The sequence below is a fragment of the Acinonyx jubatus genome, chromosome C2, assembly GCF_027475565.1.
Source record: "Acinonyx jubatus isolate Ajub_Pintada_27869175 chromosome C2, VMU_Ajub_asm_v1.0, whole genome shotgun sequence".
In the NCBI taxonomy this organism is placed as follows: domain Eukaryota; kingdom Metazoa; phylum Chordata; class Mammalia; order Carnivora; family Felidae; genus Acinonyx; species Acinonyx jubatus.
Genome location: NC_069384.1, coordinates 3,399,615 through 3,417,518, shown reverse-complemented (window position 1 = coordinate 3,417,518; position 17,904 = coordinate 3,399,615). Strand labels below are relative to the sequence as shown.

At 61.5% G+C, this 17,904-nt stretch overlaps 1 protein-coding gene across 2 annotated transcripts in view; it reads left to right on the top strand.

Annotated features, from left to right (window-relative positions):
- Nucleotides 1-240: 240 nt before the first annotated feature.
- Nucleotides 241-17,904, top strand: part of PDE9A (phosphodiesterase 9A) — an 89,555-nt gene continuing 71,891 nt past the window's right edge. The window contains exon 1 of one of the 2 annotated variants that reach the window (XM_053220508.1): nt 241-521. In XM_053220508.1, coding sequence (XP_053076483.1) covers nt 453-521 — 69 coding nt within the window. In that variant the 5' untranslated portion in view covers nt 241-452. The remainder of the gene's footprint in view (nt 522-17,904) is intronic. The other variant, XM_027041532.2, reaches the window with a different exon arrangement.

Sequence of the window (17,904 nt, the reverse complement as noted above, 5' to 3'; positions counted from 1 at the left end):
CTGTCCAGAGGTCACTTGGAGATAGGCTTCTCTCTTGGCCTGGTCCCCAAGGAGGCTGGAGTCAAGCCGAGGAAGAGGGGGTGTGCCCTAATGTGGGAAGGGAGGGAAGAGGGAGGAGGGAAGAGGTGGGAGGAGGAGGGAGGGAAGGGGAGGAATCGGGAGGGAGGGGGAGGTGGAGGAGGGAGAGAGGAGGTGGGAGGGAAAAGGGGGGAAGGAGGAGGGGGCGGAGGGAGGAGGGGGGAGGCCGAGGCCGGAGGCGGAGCACGAGCCTAGACGCGCGCGCCAGAGGCGGCGGCAGAGCCCGCACCGGTGCGGCGCGGCGCTCTGGTTGGCTGGTCTCCTCCTCCCTCCCGCCGCCGCCCCCTCCTCCCTCCCACTCCCCGCCCTCCCCGCGGCGGCTGGCGTCGAGAAAGTACAGTAAAAAGTCCAAGTGCAGCCGCTCGGCGCACAAGATGGGGTCCGGCTCCTCCAGCTACCGGCCCAAGGCCATCTACTTGGACATCGATGGGCGCATTCAGAAGGTAGCCTCCTCCCCGCCCTTGCAGCCCCCGCTGGGTGCCCCCACCCCTGTGCTCCGTGCGCGCCCCCCACCCCCCCTCCCCTCATCAGCACCGTGGCCCTGCGATCCCGGGCAGTGGCCCCTCCCCGGGTGAAGGGCGACGCGGGGGGGTGGGGGGGGTCGCCGCGGCGGGTGGGGGACCGTCGTCTGTGCGTCCACGCGTGGTGGGTCCGGGCTGCAGCCTCTGACAACTTGGGCTGGGGGGCGGCGGGGCCCTGCGGAGCTGGCATCCCCACGCCTCGGGCCCCGTGGAAAGGGGACGACCCACGCGGGGGTATTTTTTCCGCCTCATGGGCAGAGCTTTCTCTGTAACAGATCTCATCCGGTTGAGTTTGCATGTTCAGAGGGCTGGTACGCTAAGCCTTTCATTTCGCTCCAAACGACCCCGAAGCAGACACCGCGGAGCCAGTGGCAGCGATGGGCAGCCCTGGGGGATGTGGTCCCCGTGCAGGGATGGTGACCGTGGCACTGAGGGTGACCGAGTATGCCCCCCCCCCCGGCCAGTAGCAGTGCCTCCTGCCCAGTGGGGAGCAGGTGTGGAGGGGGGATGGGGGCCTTAGAGAGAAGGGACCCTCGTACCTGCCCCCACTCCCTCCGTGTCCCCTCCCAGGCAGGCGGTCAGCTCTGACCGCAAAGGGGGCTCCCTGAGTCTGCTCATCCCCCTGCCCCCCACAAAGCGACAGGCTCTGTGGTCCCTCTGCCCTTCTCTGGAGACATGAAGCCCTCCAGATGTCCAGTGACCCTAACCAACTTGAGTCTCATAGGAGAGGCTTCTGGGACAGACCCCCCCCCCCCTTTGTCCCGGGCCCCTCCCTTTCTAAACCCCTGGCCTGAGCCCAGAGAGTCCTGGACCCGTGCCTCTGATTGGCAGAGAGGGACAATAAGAAAGCTGGCTTGGAGGGGGGGATTTTCAGCTCTTCCTGAAGGCCCCGGGGGAGGGGGGGAAGCCACCGTGAGGCAATGACTCCCATTCTTCAGCTGTACATTTCACGGAAGCCCCCGTAGCTGCCGTCTCTCCCCTTCTCTTCTCCAGGACCCCCCACCCCCACCCCTGCCAGGAAGCCAGGGGAGGGTGCCCCCGCCAGTCACGGAGTAGGCAGGGGGCAGGAGAGGGTCTCTCCGAGAGATCTGGAGTGCCTCTGCCAGCTTGCCAACAAGCCACCCTCACTGCCACTGTCCCCATGTCCGTCCCGGGGACGTGAGAACCCACCCTTCCCCCACCCCAGCCCGCCCTGGTCGAATCAGAGAGCAGGGAACAGGAAGCATCTGCAAGGGCAGGCTGGCAACCCTCTCGTTTCATGAGTGCTGGGCAGGTGGTCAGGACAGGCCTCCGGCCCCCCGACTTCCAGGACTAGGCGTTTGCCGGACCGCTCAGGAGCCTCAACGGCCTCCTCAGAGGAAGAAACGGCCCCGCGTCAGGTGCACGCACACGCAGCCCCACACACGCACTTACACGCGTACACGCGTGCTTCCACGCACAACGTGCGCACGAAACCACGCGTGCACACAGCACACACGTTCACAAACACAAACCCGCACACCCGCCTGCACACACACGAGCACACGCTCTCCCGCCCTGCCGGATGAGACTTCTCTGAGGCCGGCCCCCTCGATCTTTCGGAAGAGGTGAGATGAGACCCTGCCGCCAGGTCAGCACTGACAGCTTCTCCCCCAGAGCTTCCCAAAGGTCTCCCCGAGAAGCTGGATCGGAAGCGGGTGAAAAGCGGAAGGCAGGTGTCGGAGGGTGCGAGGGGAGGGCTGAGTCTGGGGGCTCCGCCGGCGGTGCAGGCAGGCTGGCATGTAGGAGCGGACGCACCTGGGGTGGGGGCGACTTCCAGAAGGCAGCCCTTGAAGGCACACCCGCCCTCAGGAGCGGGGAGGCCGCGGCCTCCGAGGGGCCCGATCTGCTTCCCCGGGGCGGCTCCACCCCTTCCCGTGGTTCTGAGCAAGTCCCCCCCGCGGCGGAGCTGGCCTCCGCATCCGAAAAGTGGGACAATCGCGTCTGCTTTAGAGACTGGCCTGGGAAGCAGCGAGAGCGGGCGGCCAGAGCGCCTGGGGCTGCGGGACCAGGGTGGGCATCGGGCGCCCACCCCTGGCTCCGGCCACGAACGGCCTCTGGCCGCGGCGCGCAGGGGAGGGGAAGTGTGGGCAGGCGTCTGCAGCGCCTGTTACTGTTCCTCGACCTTGCTCGGAGCGCTCTGCCTTTGCCCTTGACGCTGTTGGAGGCTCGGCTGGACTTGCAGCCCTGGGCAGAGCCACGCATTTGGGGTTTCCAGGCACGTGCCGGAAAATGACAATGGGCCACTCACTGCACGCCCAGCAGCACCGTGGGGACGTCAGACGTCTCTGCCGAGAGCGCTTCCAGCGGTGTTTTCTGTGGCTGCGCCCTCCTTCCTTAAGGTCACAGGCGCCCGGTTGATTCTGAAAGGTCCCCGCGTGCTGGCCGTGCTCTGTCTCCCTTTAACCCAGCAGAGCCCTTCTCCCCCACCGAAGGCCGTGGACACAGACCCCACGTTGCTTCCAAGGGGAAAGCGTGATGGGGGGATGGGGGAGGGGTTGAGGCGCGTGTCTTCTGGCGTTTGCGCTGCTTTGCCCCTCTGGTCATCAGTCCCGTGGCTCCGCCTTATTTCTGCCCTGTGCTCCGCGACTCACCCGGCTCTTGGTCACTGCACGCTCCCCCCAGAGAAGGCACAGATGCAGGGGAAGAACGCCCCCAGCAGTGATCCCCACAGATAGAACCGGGTCCAACAGAGCTTAGGGGGATGGTCCGGAGTTGTCCGAAGGGAGGCCGCCTTCCCTGTCCTGGGGTGATGAGGCTGGGGCGTCTCAGGTGCCCGGTGACACCGTTGCAGCCATCGGATAGTTGGTTCAGTGCTTTTTGACATGAAGGCAACTCCAGACGCACACGTCACATACAGTCCCGGGGGCATACAGTGTGACAACAGCAGTGGGAACTGGGGGGATCCTCAGACCGCCTTGGGGAATCGATTTTTCGCCTGCGAGCTTCCCTTCAGAGGCTGTGCACAGCGGGCTCGGAGGGCACAGGTGGCTTCTGCTTGGGGCCCGCGCCCCTCCTGCCCCCCCCCCCCCCCCCGCCACACAAAGGCAGCACACAGAGCCAGGCCGACCGCGGGCCACACTCTCAGAGCCTCACCCCTCTGTCCACATGGCCTGGGCGCGGTCCTTAACCTCTGTGCAAGGTGCGTGAACCGCCAGGGCTGCTTGATGTAGAATCAACGGGACAAGGCGAGTCACTTAGCCCGCTGTCCGGACGAGCTGTTGAACAGCTACCATGTGCTGAGCGCGGGTCCGGTGTGACCGTGACACCCACAATGCCATTCCCCCCCGTGATGGCCTCACAAATAGGCAACCACAGCTGCTGCAGGGCTCCCCGGGACGGACAGAAGGACACGGGGGCGGGGCAGGACGTGGGGGGCTTAATGGATACGTTCCCTTCCTTGGTTTAGACTGGCTGGGGTCGGGGGGCGTTTCGCAGACTGGGAAGCCTTAGGATGACCCGGATGGGGAGCCGCTGGTTGGCTAAGGGGACGGCCTCACTCACCTCCACACACCTGTCCCCATCACCTCTCCTCCCCTGCACCAGATGAAGCCGTCCCCTGCTCGTGTCAAAGGGGGAGCGGTGTCCTCGATCCTGGATGGCTGGGAACCCCTGCTCCAGAGGACTCTTCTCTAGAAGCTAATGCTTCTTGTCTCCGCCCAGACGGTTGGCTTTTTTCTCTCCTCTGCGGCCCCGGGCCTCAGTACCTCTGCCTTCGCACTCACCTACCGTGCCCACGGAGAAAGGGTGCGCTCAGCTGGGATGTCCAGGGGATGGCAGGATGGTACAGGTGACGTTGGGGAGGTTGAGGGGCCCCTGCCTGGTGGCACATCCAGGCATGGGTTTGATGACCTTACGGAGAAGAGTGAGGCGTTCATGTGACCCTTCAGCCTGGCCTTGGGCTTGGGCTGGGAAGAAGACTCATATGGACAAGAGTGGGCCTCCCGGAGCTCCCGAGGATAGAAGGGGCCACCTCTGCTGGTGCATCGCCCTGGGCTGGTGGCTCCCTCAGGGACAGTCCCCTGCCGATGGCACCCTGCCCGGCCCACCCTCAGCCCCCACTCCGAGCCATTGCATTCTTGTCCCAGCCTCACCGCAGCTGGGACCCCAGCCTCGCTCTGAACCTGGACCCCAGGTCCCCAGAAGCAAACGGCCGCTTGACTTGGTGAAGCTGTGTCCACTCTAAAACGAGGGAACAAATGAGAAAACCCGAAAGCGGAGAGTGGTGTTGGAAAGTTGTTCTAGTATCTGCGAAAGACTGTGCTGGGTTCACCGATTGCGGTCGCCCCACCCGCTGACTGCGGTCCCTCCTCCCCAGTGCACCCGGCTGTCCTCCCTTCTCACCAGGAGCCGTGGTCCCCGGAGCCTGGGCCTGCAGTGCCTGGGTCCCGTTGAGTCCCTGCGGTTTCCTCTGCGGCCAGGCCTCCAACAGCCCTGCCCGCCGTCCCTCTCCCCGCCGCCTGCCTCCCTGTGCCCGCCACCCGCCCTGCTCCAGCCCTGCACCCTCCAAGGGACTCCAGGCTCCTCTGCCTTCCTTTCTTGCCTTGGGCACAAACAGCTACTGCACTTCTTTAGGGCAACCCCACCTTCTCTTTTGCGAAACGTGGAGCTGCCCCCCGCCCCCCCCCCCGCATGTGGTCAACACAGCCAGGCCCGGAGACCCTCTTTGGGGTATCTCCCCCTTCCTGGAAAATATGTCTGTCTTGCCACCTGGCAGAGCCTGGTGAAATTGTCCTTTGGAATCTGAGATGCGTGCACCTGCCCTGCCCACGTGCAGAGCCGACGACGGAGGGGCCTCCGCTCCGTTTGCGCAGGACCGCGTCCACTGGCTGCACGACCCGTCGCGAGTTCTCGGGGCCTGGGCGCCGCTGTTACCCCTGCACGACCGCCAGGTGACGGCGACTCCCCGTGGCCATCCTCCAGCGCAGTCTGCTTCTCTTCCTTTAAGTGTTTGTAACTTACGATATTTAAGTGGGTACTTGAAATGGTAACATAAGCTAATCGCCAAGTTCGGAGACGCCCAGGTTCGGAGAGGGTCTCCAGCTGGAGATGGTCTGTCTGGTAGTGAGGGGGGAGGAGGCGTTTTGCCTCCAGCTCTGTCCCCCTGGGCTTGCGATGACCCCTCTGTCTCCAGCTGGGTGGGAGCTGGGAGGGGGGATGTAACAAGAACGGGGGTGTCCAGTCTCTTACTGGACAAGTAGATCGACCAGACACCTCTCGGAGAGGAGGCCTGTCCAATCCTGTCTAGCCCGAGGGCTAGACAAGTCAGGGAACCACTGATCTCCCTCCCCCTTCCCATTCGCCATGGCCCGAAGGTCTCTTAAACAGAAGGACGCGCAGATCTCTCAGACGGCCTGCAGCTCACCCTGTCTTGGAGGGGTGACCGCACAGAGTGGCGAGGACCACGGGCCCCGCAGACCCAGCTCTGTCGCTTGACTGCCAGGAAGCCCGAGGGAAGTCGCCTTCTCCTTGGTACAGCGGGCACGGCAGAGGCGCCCCCATGGGGTGACTGCGGATGGCACCAAGTGACAGGCAGAGTGCCCAGGGCGGAGCCGGCCCCCCAGGGAGGCTCACGTCCTGTCCTGATAGCAGCTCGAGGCCCGGCACCCCCCCCCCCCCGCCACCCCCCGCCCCTCCCTCTCCCCTGGGAGACCGCGGCAGGAGCTGAAGCAGCACTCTTGTCACTTGTCCGCATCTCTGTGAGGCCACCGCGAGCCCGAATTCAGCCCCCAGGACCCCGGGTGCCTGCTGGAAACACGACCCCTGGAGCCCCGAGCGGCCTGGGCCAGCGGCCTCCCCGTGGCCTGAAACACGTGCAGAGCACAGCTCTGGTCTTCAGGGAAGGAAAGCAAGGGCAGAGGAAGGGCTTGGTGTCCCATCAGACAGCTCACATGACTTGCAAATGAAAGACGAATCAGGGACGCGGCCGAGCCGCTGATGTCAGTGCCGTTGACGGGGAGCCCAGGGCCCAGCCCGGCGGTGGGACGGCAGGGACCGGGGGGCGGGGGGGGGGCACAGGCAGCCGTGGCTCCCTGGAGGCTGGGTCCCCACACCCTGGCTTTGCCTCCTGGGAGTGGTGGGCACGTCCCCAAGGCCCTTCCCCCAGCAAAAGGCACAGGCCAAGCCGCCTACATCCAGCCCCCACTTCCTCGGCTGCGGATGACCCAGCGGCAGCACTACTGGGAACTGGGGCAGGTCTTTGGCTGGAAGGGATAAGAGAGTCCCCGGAAGATGCGGAGGGCCCCCCAAGTATCCACCTCGACAGCAGCCCGCCAGCTGATCTTGACCCTAGGAAGGATGTCCCCGCGCGTCCTAACTCCCCCCTCGGGCACGCGGACAACCAGCTGAGAGGCGGCTGCCTCGAGGCACGTCCAGGCCCAACATTCCTGTCCTCCGCGGAGGCACGAGCTCCAGGCCGCGGGGACCGCTCGAAGCCGGCGCAGTTTGCAAGTTAGCGACCCCGGCCCCGAACTGGAGCTGGACCCACAGCCTCTTACTCGGCTCCCGGGGCCGTCTCCTCCCGCTTGGTGGTCGAGTGTCTGCGTTCCCAGGGTTCCGGATCTTTCTGAGCAAAAAATATCCTAAGCGCGCACGTCAAGAGCCACCTGCGGGAGCGCGAGGAGCACGTGGCAGTCTCTCCCCGGGTGTGTTGGGCACGTGGCCACGTGGCGCGAGATGGCCCCAGACGGTTGCAACCTCAAAAAAACAAGTCTCTGTAGTTGACAGTGTGGTTCGTTTGCCTTGAGCGCACCCTCCCTGTCCTCCCGTCCCCCCTCACCCCCACCGCGGTACCACGCCTGTCCCCCGAATCCCCAAGCTGATCGCCCGAGGGGAGAGTTTGCCTGAACAGAAGCAGTACCCCTAAAAACACAGTCTAGAGCGTTAAAGTGGAGCCAGAAAGTCTCATCGAGTTAGCTTTAGGTGCCCTGCGTGACTTTTTTTTTTTTAATTATAGCAAAATACATATAAAACTGGGGGCGCCTGGGTGGCTCAGTCGGTTAAGCGTCCGACGCTTGATCTCGGCTCAGGTCACGATCCCAGCGTCTGTGGGATCGAGCCCTGCATCAGGCTCTGCGCTCACAGCACAGAGCCTGCTTGGGACTCTCTCACACGTGCGCGCCCTCTCAATATAAATAAGTCAGCTTAAGAAAATGTATAAAATTTACGATCTTAACCACTCCTGGCTGTGGAGCTCTGGGGCATGAAACAGATTCACAGTCAGGTCACCAGCATCCCCACCGACCACCCTCCCCGACTGAAACTGTGTCCCCAGTACATGCCGCTTCCCCAGCCCCCGGTGCCCACCCTCTGCTCCGTCTCCGTGGACCTGACTCTCCAAGCCCCTCGGACGAATGGAATCAGTCCTTGTCCTTCTGTGCCTGGCGTGTTTCCCTGAGCACGATGTCCTCTGGGTCCGTCCACGTTGTGGCATGGGTCCGCTTCCTGACTTCTTAAGACTGAATAACATCCCCCCGTGTGTATGGCCCACATTCTGTCTCCTGGTTCCACTCTCGGTGAACCTGCCTGACGGTCTTTCAACCTCTGTCGTTTCCCTTCTTTCCTCAGTGTGCAAAGCGCGGGCCGTGCTGTGGTGGCACTCTTATTGTCTTTTCTGAAAAGCGTTGTCCTCCCCAAAGCCCTCCGCCGTTTCCTGGCCGCAGTTGCGTTAATCGAGGACGTGGTGTGTGGTGTGGCCGTGACCACACCACACGGGGACGGTAAACAGTTCGGGGAGGGTGGGCACTTCCCAGATTCAGTGACACTCTGTCCACGTACCGACAGCATGATGTCACAGTCCAGAGCCCGGATTCTGGGACACACAGGCAAGTTCCTTACGTGCCTCGGTGGCTCCATCTGTGAAGGGGGGTAGAGGGAGCGTCTCCCTCGGGGGTCGTTCGGATGAGACACAGGACTGTGTGTCCAGTGCCAAAGCGGGGCCAGTCCGTGGTGAGTGCCGCGTAGAGCCCTCGCCGCTTGTATTGATCTGTTGAGAGTTTATCTATTCACGCTGCGGACGGAAGGCAGTCAGATCCCCGTGTCTTGTTGGGAGGGCCTCGCCGAGACCCCCGGCTTCCCACTGCGGGGCGGCAGGTGGCTCCCGGGTAGCTGGCCGTCAGTCCCCGCGTCCGGCCCGTGTCCAGGCGCGCTCTGTGACATGTAGAGATGCTTCCCGCCCAGGGACACCGTGCTTCCCGGGGCAACCCTACATCCACCCTCCTGCCCCCCAGCCTTCTCACCGAAGAGAGGACCCACACTTGCCTTTCCTTTCTCTTCTCGCCGGTTCAGAGGTGGGGCCACGGGGACTGCGGAGAGGAGGGAGGGCGGGTGGGGTGGCCGCTGACTCTGCCGCGCCCACTGCGCAGGATGAACGGGGACAGCCTGCCCCCCCTCCCCCCCCCCCCCCCCCCCCCCCCCCCCCCCCGGCCGCATTAGGGCTCCAGGCTCAAGCTTCATTGATTTTGCCGGAAGGGGTGTGGGTGCCGCAAACACTCAACAGTAATTGTGCTGTTGAAGCGAGCGGGCCTCGGGCTCACGCTGTGTGGCTGGTCGCTGCCCGGGCTGCCCGCGGGGGGCTGCTGGCCACACCTCCCCCCACGGGCCCTTGGCCCCCCTTGTGCAGCCCGGAGGAGCACCTCAGCCCTGGGAGAGATGGGAGGTGCTTCAGGGAAACAAAGTCAGAGCCTACCCGTGTAGTGGCGGGAGTTAGCGGGACCTGGTACGTTCCCCGCTCCGTTTAGCCCAGAACACGGCCGTGAGGAAAAGCTGCCACCCTGTCCTGCAATCGGCACCACCAAAGGGACGGTCGGGGTAACGGGCATGGTGTCCAGATGGAGTCCGGTCACCCTGGAGGCCAGTGGCCCACTGGGCCAATTTGTTTTGTAAGCAGAACGGTGAACGGAGCCCTGGAGCCCGGTGATTCAGGCTCTTTACCCTCCCAGCTTCTGCCTTCCGGGTGTTTTTTTTTTTAAACTTTTATAGTCTTACAAATGCCAGAGAGAGAGGCAGCACCCAGTACCGCTGACATTATCCTCTAGAATCTTCAATAACGTTGGATTTACATTCGCAAGAGCGGCTAACCCCCGGGTGCTTATGGAAAGGCTGGCTGTCCACCGAAGCCGCTGGGTGCTGGGCGTGGCTGGGGAGCTGAGCCATTTCCAAAGTGCTGGGGGGAGGCCCCCAAAATGATGTCTTTGCCCAGAGTTGCGTTATATAAACTTCACACAGAGAACAGTTAAGATGTGAGCAGTGCTTAAAGTTTCATACATCCCCTCAGATCTCTAGAAGCTTCTGAAGCCTGACACATCACTGCGGAGAACAGAAAATCCGGAGCTCAGAACAGACACCAGAAGGGCTGGGAAACAGGACTCCAGAGATGGCTGTGGCCTGTGGAGCCCTTAGGACTTTAGACTCCGCCCTCGAGCCACCAGGGTGCAGAGCTGTGGTCCCATCCCAGCGTGAACTTGATCCCATTTTGTGCGTGTTGTTTGGAAGGCTGAGCCCTAAGCAGCAGAGGAGGGAGATGGCCTCTGTGCCCCCCCCACCTGGCAAAGCCAGCCCAGAAAATTCCAAGGAGCCGGGGTCCAGAGAGGAGCTTCCCCTAGCAGAGGAGTGAGTAGGGAAGTGTCGGAGCAGTGAATTCCCCGCCCCCGCAAATTTCTGGAAGCGGTGTCGGTGGCCCGGGGCTGAGCAGGTGAAGGAGGTGGGATCAGCCTCGGGGCGCTGCGTGGACACGTGGGCAGGTAGTATGAAGGTCGGCGGGAGGTAGGGGGGAGGCGCTGAGAAGCGACAGGTGGGGGGGGAGAGGGCTTTCTTGGAGTCAGAATCAGACCTGCCCCCCAGGTGCTGCCTGTGTTAGAGCCCTAATCAGTGTCGCCAGTGCTAACGCCGTGGCCCTGAACGAGCCTGGAGGGCTGTGGCTGGGCGCGCCGGCTCCCACGGGCTCCTGTCCTGAAGGTGTAGACGCGTCACAGGCCACCCCACACCCTGCGCCCCACCTCTTGCCCGGAGCACCCTGTTTCTTCCAGCTAGCTTCCTGGCCTGCAGCTTCCCCCCCAGGGCTTCCCCTGAAGCCCGGGGCCTCCCCAGGGATGGGGACCCTGGGTCTCCTGGGTGTTGGTGCGGGAGCAGCCGAGGCCGCAGGCTGGATGCAGAGCCCCTGACCCCCCCGGTGTGGGTTTCTGATTCGGCCTCAGCCCCTGCAGTGAGCCCTCTGTGCGTCCTCCAGAGGGATCCAGGAGCAGGCAGCTTGAGAGGACGCCCTGGAGCGAGGCGGGTCCAGGCAGCAAACGGACCCCTCCTAAGGGCCAGGCTCTCCTTCTGGAAGAAAGAGTCGGGGAGCTGGCGGCTTTCACGCAGCTGCTGTGAGCCCCAGGCATCAAACTAACGGTGAGCCGCGTGCGGGCCTTCGGAGACACGGCCCCCGGCTGAGGTTCCATCGCGGTGACGGGCCACCCCAGAGTCCCATGGCGTTGAGCAGAAACCCTGACCTTTGCAGGGACGTGTGGCAGCCACCCAGGAGGCACGGGGCGTTTCAGCCTGGCGGGTGGAGGCCAGCCTCTGAAGGACAAGAAGCAGGGCCGGGGGGCCACTCCGGCCACCTCGGCGGCAGGCACACAGCCCGCTGGGACCAGCGCGAGGCCCCTGCCGCCCACACCCAGAGACACTTGCTTTCTGGCAGGAAAACCATCCTCGATTTTTCCAATGAAATCTCAAGGTCATGAAAAGGAAAGGGAAAAGAGGAGACCCCGGACGCAGGAAGGAGGGACTCCTCCCCCGTGCAGATGAGGGCTTCTGGATCCCTCCGCTCCGCGTGGCCACCCAGCTGCCCACTTTCTCCCACGTCTCCGATTTCCACGCCCTTGGCCTCGGCTCACCAGGGTGGCTGGGTGAGGGCGTCTGGCCCCGCCTGCCCGCGCTGTCCCCTCCCTGTGCCGCTGCCCGCGTCGTCCTCAGCTCGTGACTGATGCCGGATGAGCTGTCCCCATCCTAACCTCCAGTCCTTCTGGGAGTATTACAGTTATTTCAAAGAGGATTTAAAGTTATATTTGGAGGAGCGTCATGAAAAAAAACTTTGAATAAAAACATGCCCTTGCCTCCGTTTGCCTGCCTTCCGCGCTGGCAACAGAGTGGCCTTGTAGAGGGAGTGGTGTGGTGCAGGACGGTCCCCGTGGCGTCACTAGCAGGAGGGAGCGGGGTTTGCCCGAGGCCGGGCCCCCGGAAGGTGGACGGGAGGACGGAAAAATGTGACCCGCTTCTCCGGGTCGTCCTGGGCTGTCTCTGCTCACGGAAGCTGTGGGTTCCAGGTTCCATGCGAGTTCGGGCCATCGTGTGTCTCGAGACGGCCAGAGGTGGTGAGTGATTTCTGGGGTTCCGTGAAAATACTTGGATAAGGAGAGAATGAAGGTGCGCGGATTCCTCTCGAGAGAAGTCGCGGTCCCCTGTGTGATGCCCGGGAAGGAGGCTGGAGCAGGAAGGGGCATGAGCCTTCCGCCTGGACGGGTTCTCCTCAAAGGGCTGCAGGACCCGGATCCCCAGGGTTGTGCCCCGCTCCTGACCTCAGAGCCAACACCTGCCATTCGGCCAAGGCCTCTGGGACACCGTGCAGGACCCGCTTCCCGCGAACAGCCCCTCCGCCCGCGCACTTCTGCCTCCCCCCCCCCCCCCCCGCCCCGATTTCGCTCCTGCTGGGACGGACGATGGAAGTGATGCCGCTCGCTTTCCAAGGTGCCGGAGCTCGGGTCTCCCTGGGGAGGGTTTTCCTGACTCACAGGCTAAGTCTGGTTGCCACGGGGCTTCCCCACGTCTTTTCACCTCGCCCCGCCACCCCCTCACCCCTCCTGGATGCGGCTGCGGGCTGCAGGCTGGGGGTCTCCCGTGGGTGGCCCTCCTCACGGCCCCTCCCCCCGGGCATGAAGGAGCCCGGGGCCCAGGACGGTCTCGCTGGCCGCACTCAGCCTCCTGATACAGCCGAGCCCAACAGAGCCCTGGGGGACAAGGGTGCAGGTCGGGCAGGAGAGCCAGGCAGGGGCCCAGTGAGGGGACACGGGACAGTCGGGCACCCTTGAATGGGACCCAAGAAGTAAAGCAATTGTCCACCGGAGAGACACCTTCAGAAATGTCCCCACACAAAACAGTCCTTGGAAGGGGACTCCACCCCCACACATTTCTTACCCGTTCAGCTGTCTGCTCTTGGCATTTTCCGTCCCCTGTGGTCCATTATTTATCACGGCGGAGACTGGCCTCAGACACCAGAAGTAGAAAACGAAACAGAGCAAGCCGGAGAGTGACACGAGGGGTGAATGGATCGGCCATGACAAATGGGTTCAGCGCGGAGGGGGCCGTGGGCCCTTGCAGACACAGGCGCAGGGAGAGCGGCCCTGAAATCCTGCCGAGCCCAGGCCTGGAGCCCGAGCTGGAGGGCTGTTTAGACGGTCTGGGCGGCCGTGTCCTGCTGATGAACATTGTCAACCAGGACAGGAGTTCCCATGGATCCCCAGGCTGCTCTTGTCCGGCCTTCCCGCCCAGGCCCACATCGGCCCCTCCAGGAGGGGAGGGGCGGGGGGACAAGGTGATGGGTCCCCTCTCTGGAATCCGTCCCCGCCGGCCCCTCCTGGGGTTTGCCCCCAGTCATATTCGCACTCCGTGCCTCACACGGCCTCAAGGATTCCTATTCTCTGCAAAGAGAGTCCAGTCTTAGAATGGAGGCCAAGGGCACAACGGCTCCTGGGACGACACCAGCGCATTCCCACTGTCAGCGTCACTGAAAACAGCACCAATTTATTCTCTCGCGGTTCTGGAGGCCAGAGTCCAGGATCAGCACCACGGGACCTCCATCAAGATGCTGGCAGAGCTCCCCTCCCCCCTCCCTGCCCCCAGAGGCTCTAGAGGGAAGCATTCTTTGCTGCTTCCTACTTCGGGGGGCTGTCAGCACACTTTGGCTCGTGGCCACACACTCCAGCACCTTCCGAACTCTCTGTCTTCACATCACTCCTCCTCCTGTGTCACCTCTCCCTCTCTGCGGCCTCGCCATTCGGGGGATTCCCGTACGGCCCATCCAGAGAATCCGGGCTAATCTCTTCCCAGGATCCTCAATCTTACCGAGTCTGCTGAGGCTTTGCCTCGGAGGGCGGAGAAGGACGCCACAGGGCTCTTAGCCGCCCAGTTGTATGTGTTTCTGGCCTCGGATTAAACCACAGGCCCTTGTCTCCAAGGCTCCTCACATAATGGCTGTTCCCCAAAGCCGGCGGGATCATCGGTCTGGAAGGCTGACGGGGCGCAGTAGGGCGGTCGCGCCTTCCCTGCACCTGCGGCCCGGTGCATCGTGCTCCTTGTGGCCTCCCGTCCCTCAAGGCCGGCCCTCCTTCACAGATGGGTCACATCTGCCTTTATTTGTGCGTGTGATGACGTCACTGCCTCCCCTGCCTGCCGGCTGCCCGCACACTCCAAGCAGGGTCCTACATTTCTGTCTACTCCCACACCAAATTTTGCTGTTCATTTTGACGGAGTTAACTCATGCCGTGCTGAGCAAACGTGCCTCCAGACCCGTTCACTTAACAGACGAGAGGGCCCCCCGTGCGTGCACGGGAGCCGAGAGGAGATGCCTGGTGGGCCGTTGGCCGTGCGCCCGCCCCCCAGCCCCTTCCGCCACCGTGCCCCCGCTTGCTTATCCGGCGGCCCTGGGATCAGCAGACTGCAGTTTGCATCTGGCACAGACACGCGTGTAGCTGTAGGATCCTGACCCTCGGATTCCACACCTGTGCCACGGGGATAGTCCCTGCCCAGCACACATCGTCTCGCGCCCACAGCGTAGCAGGGATTTGCAAGTATTTTACAAGGGCGACCAGTGTCTCGACTTCCCCGTGTTGCAGAGGAGGACAGCGTGCCCACCAACCCCAGGGCGCGTCAGAGGCAGAGCTGGGGCTGAACCAGGAAGGCTGGCTTCAGGTTCCGCGTGCCACAGCACAGACCTCAGGGAAAGGTCTACCCATGGGGTGCGAGGGTCACTCCAGCCCTCGGGCTCGGTGCGGCGACCGCCCCGTGGGGGCCTCCCGGCACCTCGAGGCAGGTGGAGCTGTATTACCCCCACTGTGAGGATGAGAGGGCCCTGCGGGGCAGGGAGGGTGGCATTTGGGGGATTCCCCTTGTGTTTGCTCCCAGCTAGCCCTCCCACGATTCCGGGAGACTTTGTGCCGCGTCCGAGGGCGGTCATCAGTAGTTCCGGTGCCCTTCATCACCCTGAGCCGTCGCGTCCTCACCCCTCCCCGCCGACCATCGCCCCTCTGCCGGACACTCACGCACGCCCTTCCCCTCCATCGCCGCTCCCTCGCTGTGTGACTCTGGAAAAGTTCCTGACGTTCTCTGAGCCTTCCTATCTACAAAACGGGAAGAAGGATGCCCACCCTCAAGCGTACTTTAAGGATCAAAGGTCATGAGCGTTCTTCACCCAATCGCGCAGGGAAAGGAAAGGGGACCGTGTCTCACACACTCACACACGTGTTTGTTTTCAGTTCGGGATCCAAAGCTGGCCCACACATTGTATTTGTTTGCAGTCTCCCTAAGCCTCTTCCTATCCGCGTGTCTCGTGCCCTTTACGTTCCTTGCCATTTACTTGGAGATGAACGCTTGCTACTTCTGATCCTTAAAGACACAGACAACAATACAGGCCCGGATACAGATGCACCTGTAGCTATGACGCCCCGAAGGATGATGAGGCAGATTGTTGTTAGTTTTCTTTCCATGTGAATATCGCCCCGTGGCTGTCTTGAACCGTAAGAAAGGATCCCGTAGGTTAGGGATCCACACTGACGTGCATACAGATGAAGCCATATGTCTACACTGGGTTTTCAGTCACCCCGCGGGGGAGATGTCGGGGTGCAGATGACTCGGGCTGGGCCTGTGCTGCTGGCCGTGGGGGTCGGGGGCCGCGGTGGGGCCCCGCTGTCGTGCACGCTCGAATGTTTCCAGAGCACAAAACTTCTCTTCTGTAGAGGAATGGATGTAATGAGTCTGACACATACTTATAAATGGTAGTTTCTGCTGTTACTTTATATTCTCTTCAAACGCAGTGACCAGAAAAATACCTCCTAACTTGGAAAGGGAAACGAGGCCTGATAGAGAGTTTATTTTAGCGGATTGCCTGACAGTTAACTGTAATCCACTCTGTGGTACCATCCTTAAGGGTCCGAAAACAAGGGCCAAAAGAGTGAATATTGTGCTCACATTCACATGACTGTAAAATTTGTAATTAGAGGTGAATTGCAGACAGATTGCAGACAGAGATAGATGGAGAGAGAGGTAGACGGCCCACACGCTTCCTCGGCGACACGTGTTTGTTTCTTGAGTATTTAAAAACATAAAATGTGGGATTGTGGTCTTGGTCTCTTTTTAGCCTGTTCTCTATATTAAACACTTGTAATTCTTGGGCACTAAAAAGCCGGTGGAAATTCGTCTTTTAATTCCCTCAAAGGTAGAAAAGTTGTGAGTCCAGGGATGGGCCGTGATTTGGCCGCTTTATGGGCTGTGCGGGTTGAGCTCTAACTCCTGGAGCTGGGGCATGAGATCCGGGAGGCAGACTGAAATACCCTGGTTTGCTTTGAAGGCAGACAAAGCCTTATAAAAGCTTCTAGAAGCAGATGTAAACCTGAGTAGGTTCTAGGAACTACAGAAAATAAGTCACAGTTTGATAGACGAAAGATAAGGAATTTGAATTGGTTTCTTTTCCTCTGGGAGAAGAAGAGCCTAAGTCAATATGCCACCAGAAGTACCGATAATTGAAAACAAGGCAAACGGAGGACGTATACGCCATTATGGGCAAGTGACAGTGGCAGAGGCCAAGAGACCACTCCTGCTTCCCGTGCAGACTGCCCCTAGAGGTCTCCGTTCAGGAACAGCACGCGGCACTGTGTGCTTGAGCCAGGCGGGCCCAAGTTTGCATTTGGGACCACGCTGGCCAGGCCAGCTTCTTCTCTCTCTGTGGCTCGGAGCCCTCATCTGTGACAGGGCTGATGATGATGTCCCAGGGTCACTGGGCTCAGATTCTGGCTCAAGAACAGTCGTGATCCTGTCAGGTCGTGGTGACGGTGGTGGTGGCGGCGAAGATGTGATGACAGAGGTCAAGGTGGAGGTGATGGAGGAGGTGACAGCCGCGGTGACGATGGTGGCTCTGGCATCATCAGGGGTGTGACACAAAGCAGCGGATGCAAATTTCAGCCCCAGCTCGTTTGCACAGGCCAACGCTTGGGCGCCAGTGCTCCCGGATCTGATGGGCAGATCCTGTGCTCCGTGGGAGGCAAAGGACCGCCCACAATTCTGCCCTCGGGGACCTCATCTTCCGAAGACTTTCTTCCATGTTTAACGAAGACAAAACGAACCCGGACCAGGGTGAGGTCACGCTGATCCCTGAGCCCAGCAAAGTTTTCTCAACTCCTGCTTGGTGATTCGGTGAACTAATCCATACACATCTGCATCTATCTGACCCCAGTTTTCATTGCGCTTTGGATGTAGTTGAATGTGGTTAATGAGCAGTACAAGGATACCAGAGCGATGGAACCTGCTCTGTGACAGCTTTCCCAAGATAACACGTCCTTTCGTGCCACACTCTGCTGAAACACCCAGGAACGCCGACACATCGAGGTCGAAGCTGCCTCTTGCTTGTGAAAATGGCCTTTCACAAGGGGTCAAGGAGGAGCCTCCCCAGCCCCAGCCCCAGGGAAGGGTTTCAAAGGGCCCCTCCTGTAATCACAACGGCCACATAACTCAGCACTTAGTGCGCACCAAGCTCTCTGTGTGTCATGATGAACCTTCCTGACATCCCAGAGGCACAGGAAAACTACTTTCATCACTCTGCGGGAGAGTCAGAGCCTCAGAGCGGTGAAGAAATCTGCCCTGGGTTGAGCCGGTAAGAGGAGAGGCTGGAAGTGAACTCATGTCTGTGGCTCCTCCCTGCTCACCCCTCCGCCCTGCTTGTGCCTGGAGCAGTGCACAACACCAGCGTCCAGCCAGGGGTAATCCAAGGGATGTGAGACAGCTAAAATGGCCCACACTCCAGGCAAACCAGGACCTGCCGGTTCAGACCAAGCCAGCTGAGATCAGCCGCTCACCCAGCTGACTTACTCGTGGCCAGACCCACTTACTCTGCCCTGATGGCCAAAGAGTTAGTGCTGTGATTTGCACAGTGCTAGCAACCCATCTGTTCCCCCCTACACACACACACAAAATTTTACACGCAATCCTAATGTGTGAACCTTATATAAAGTTAAGTGACATGTGTTAGTACCCATTTGTCCTG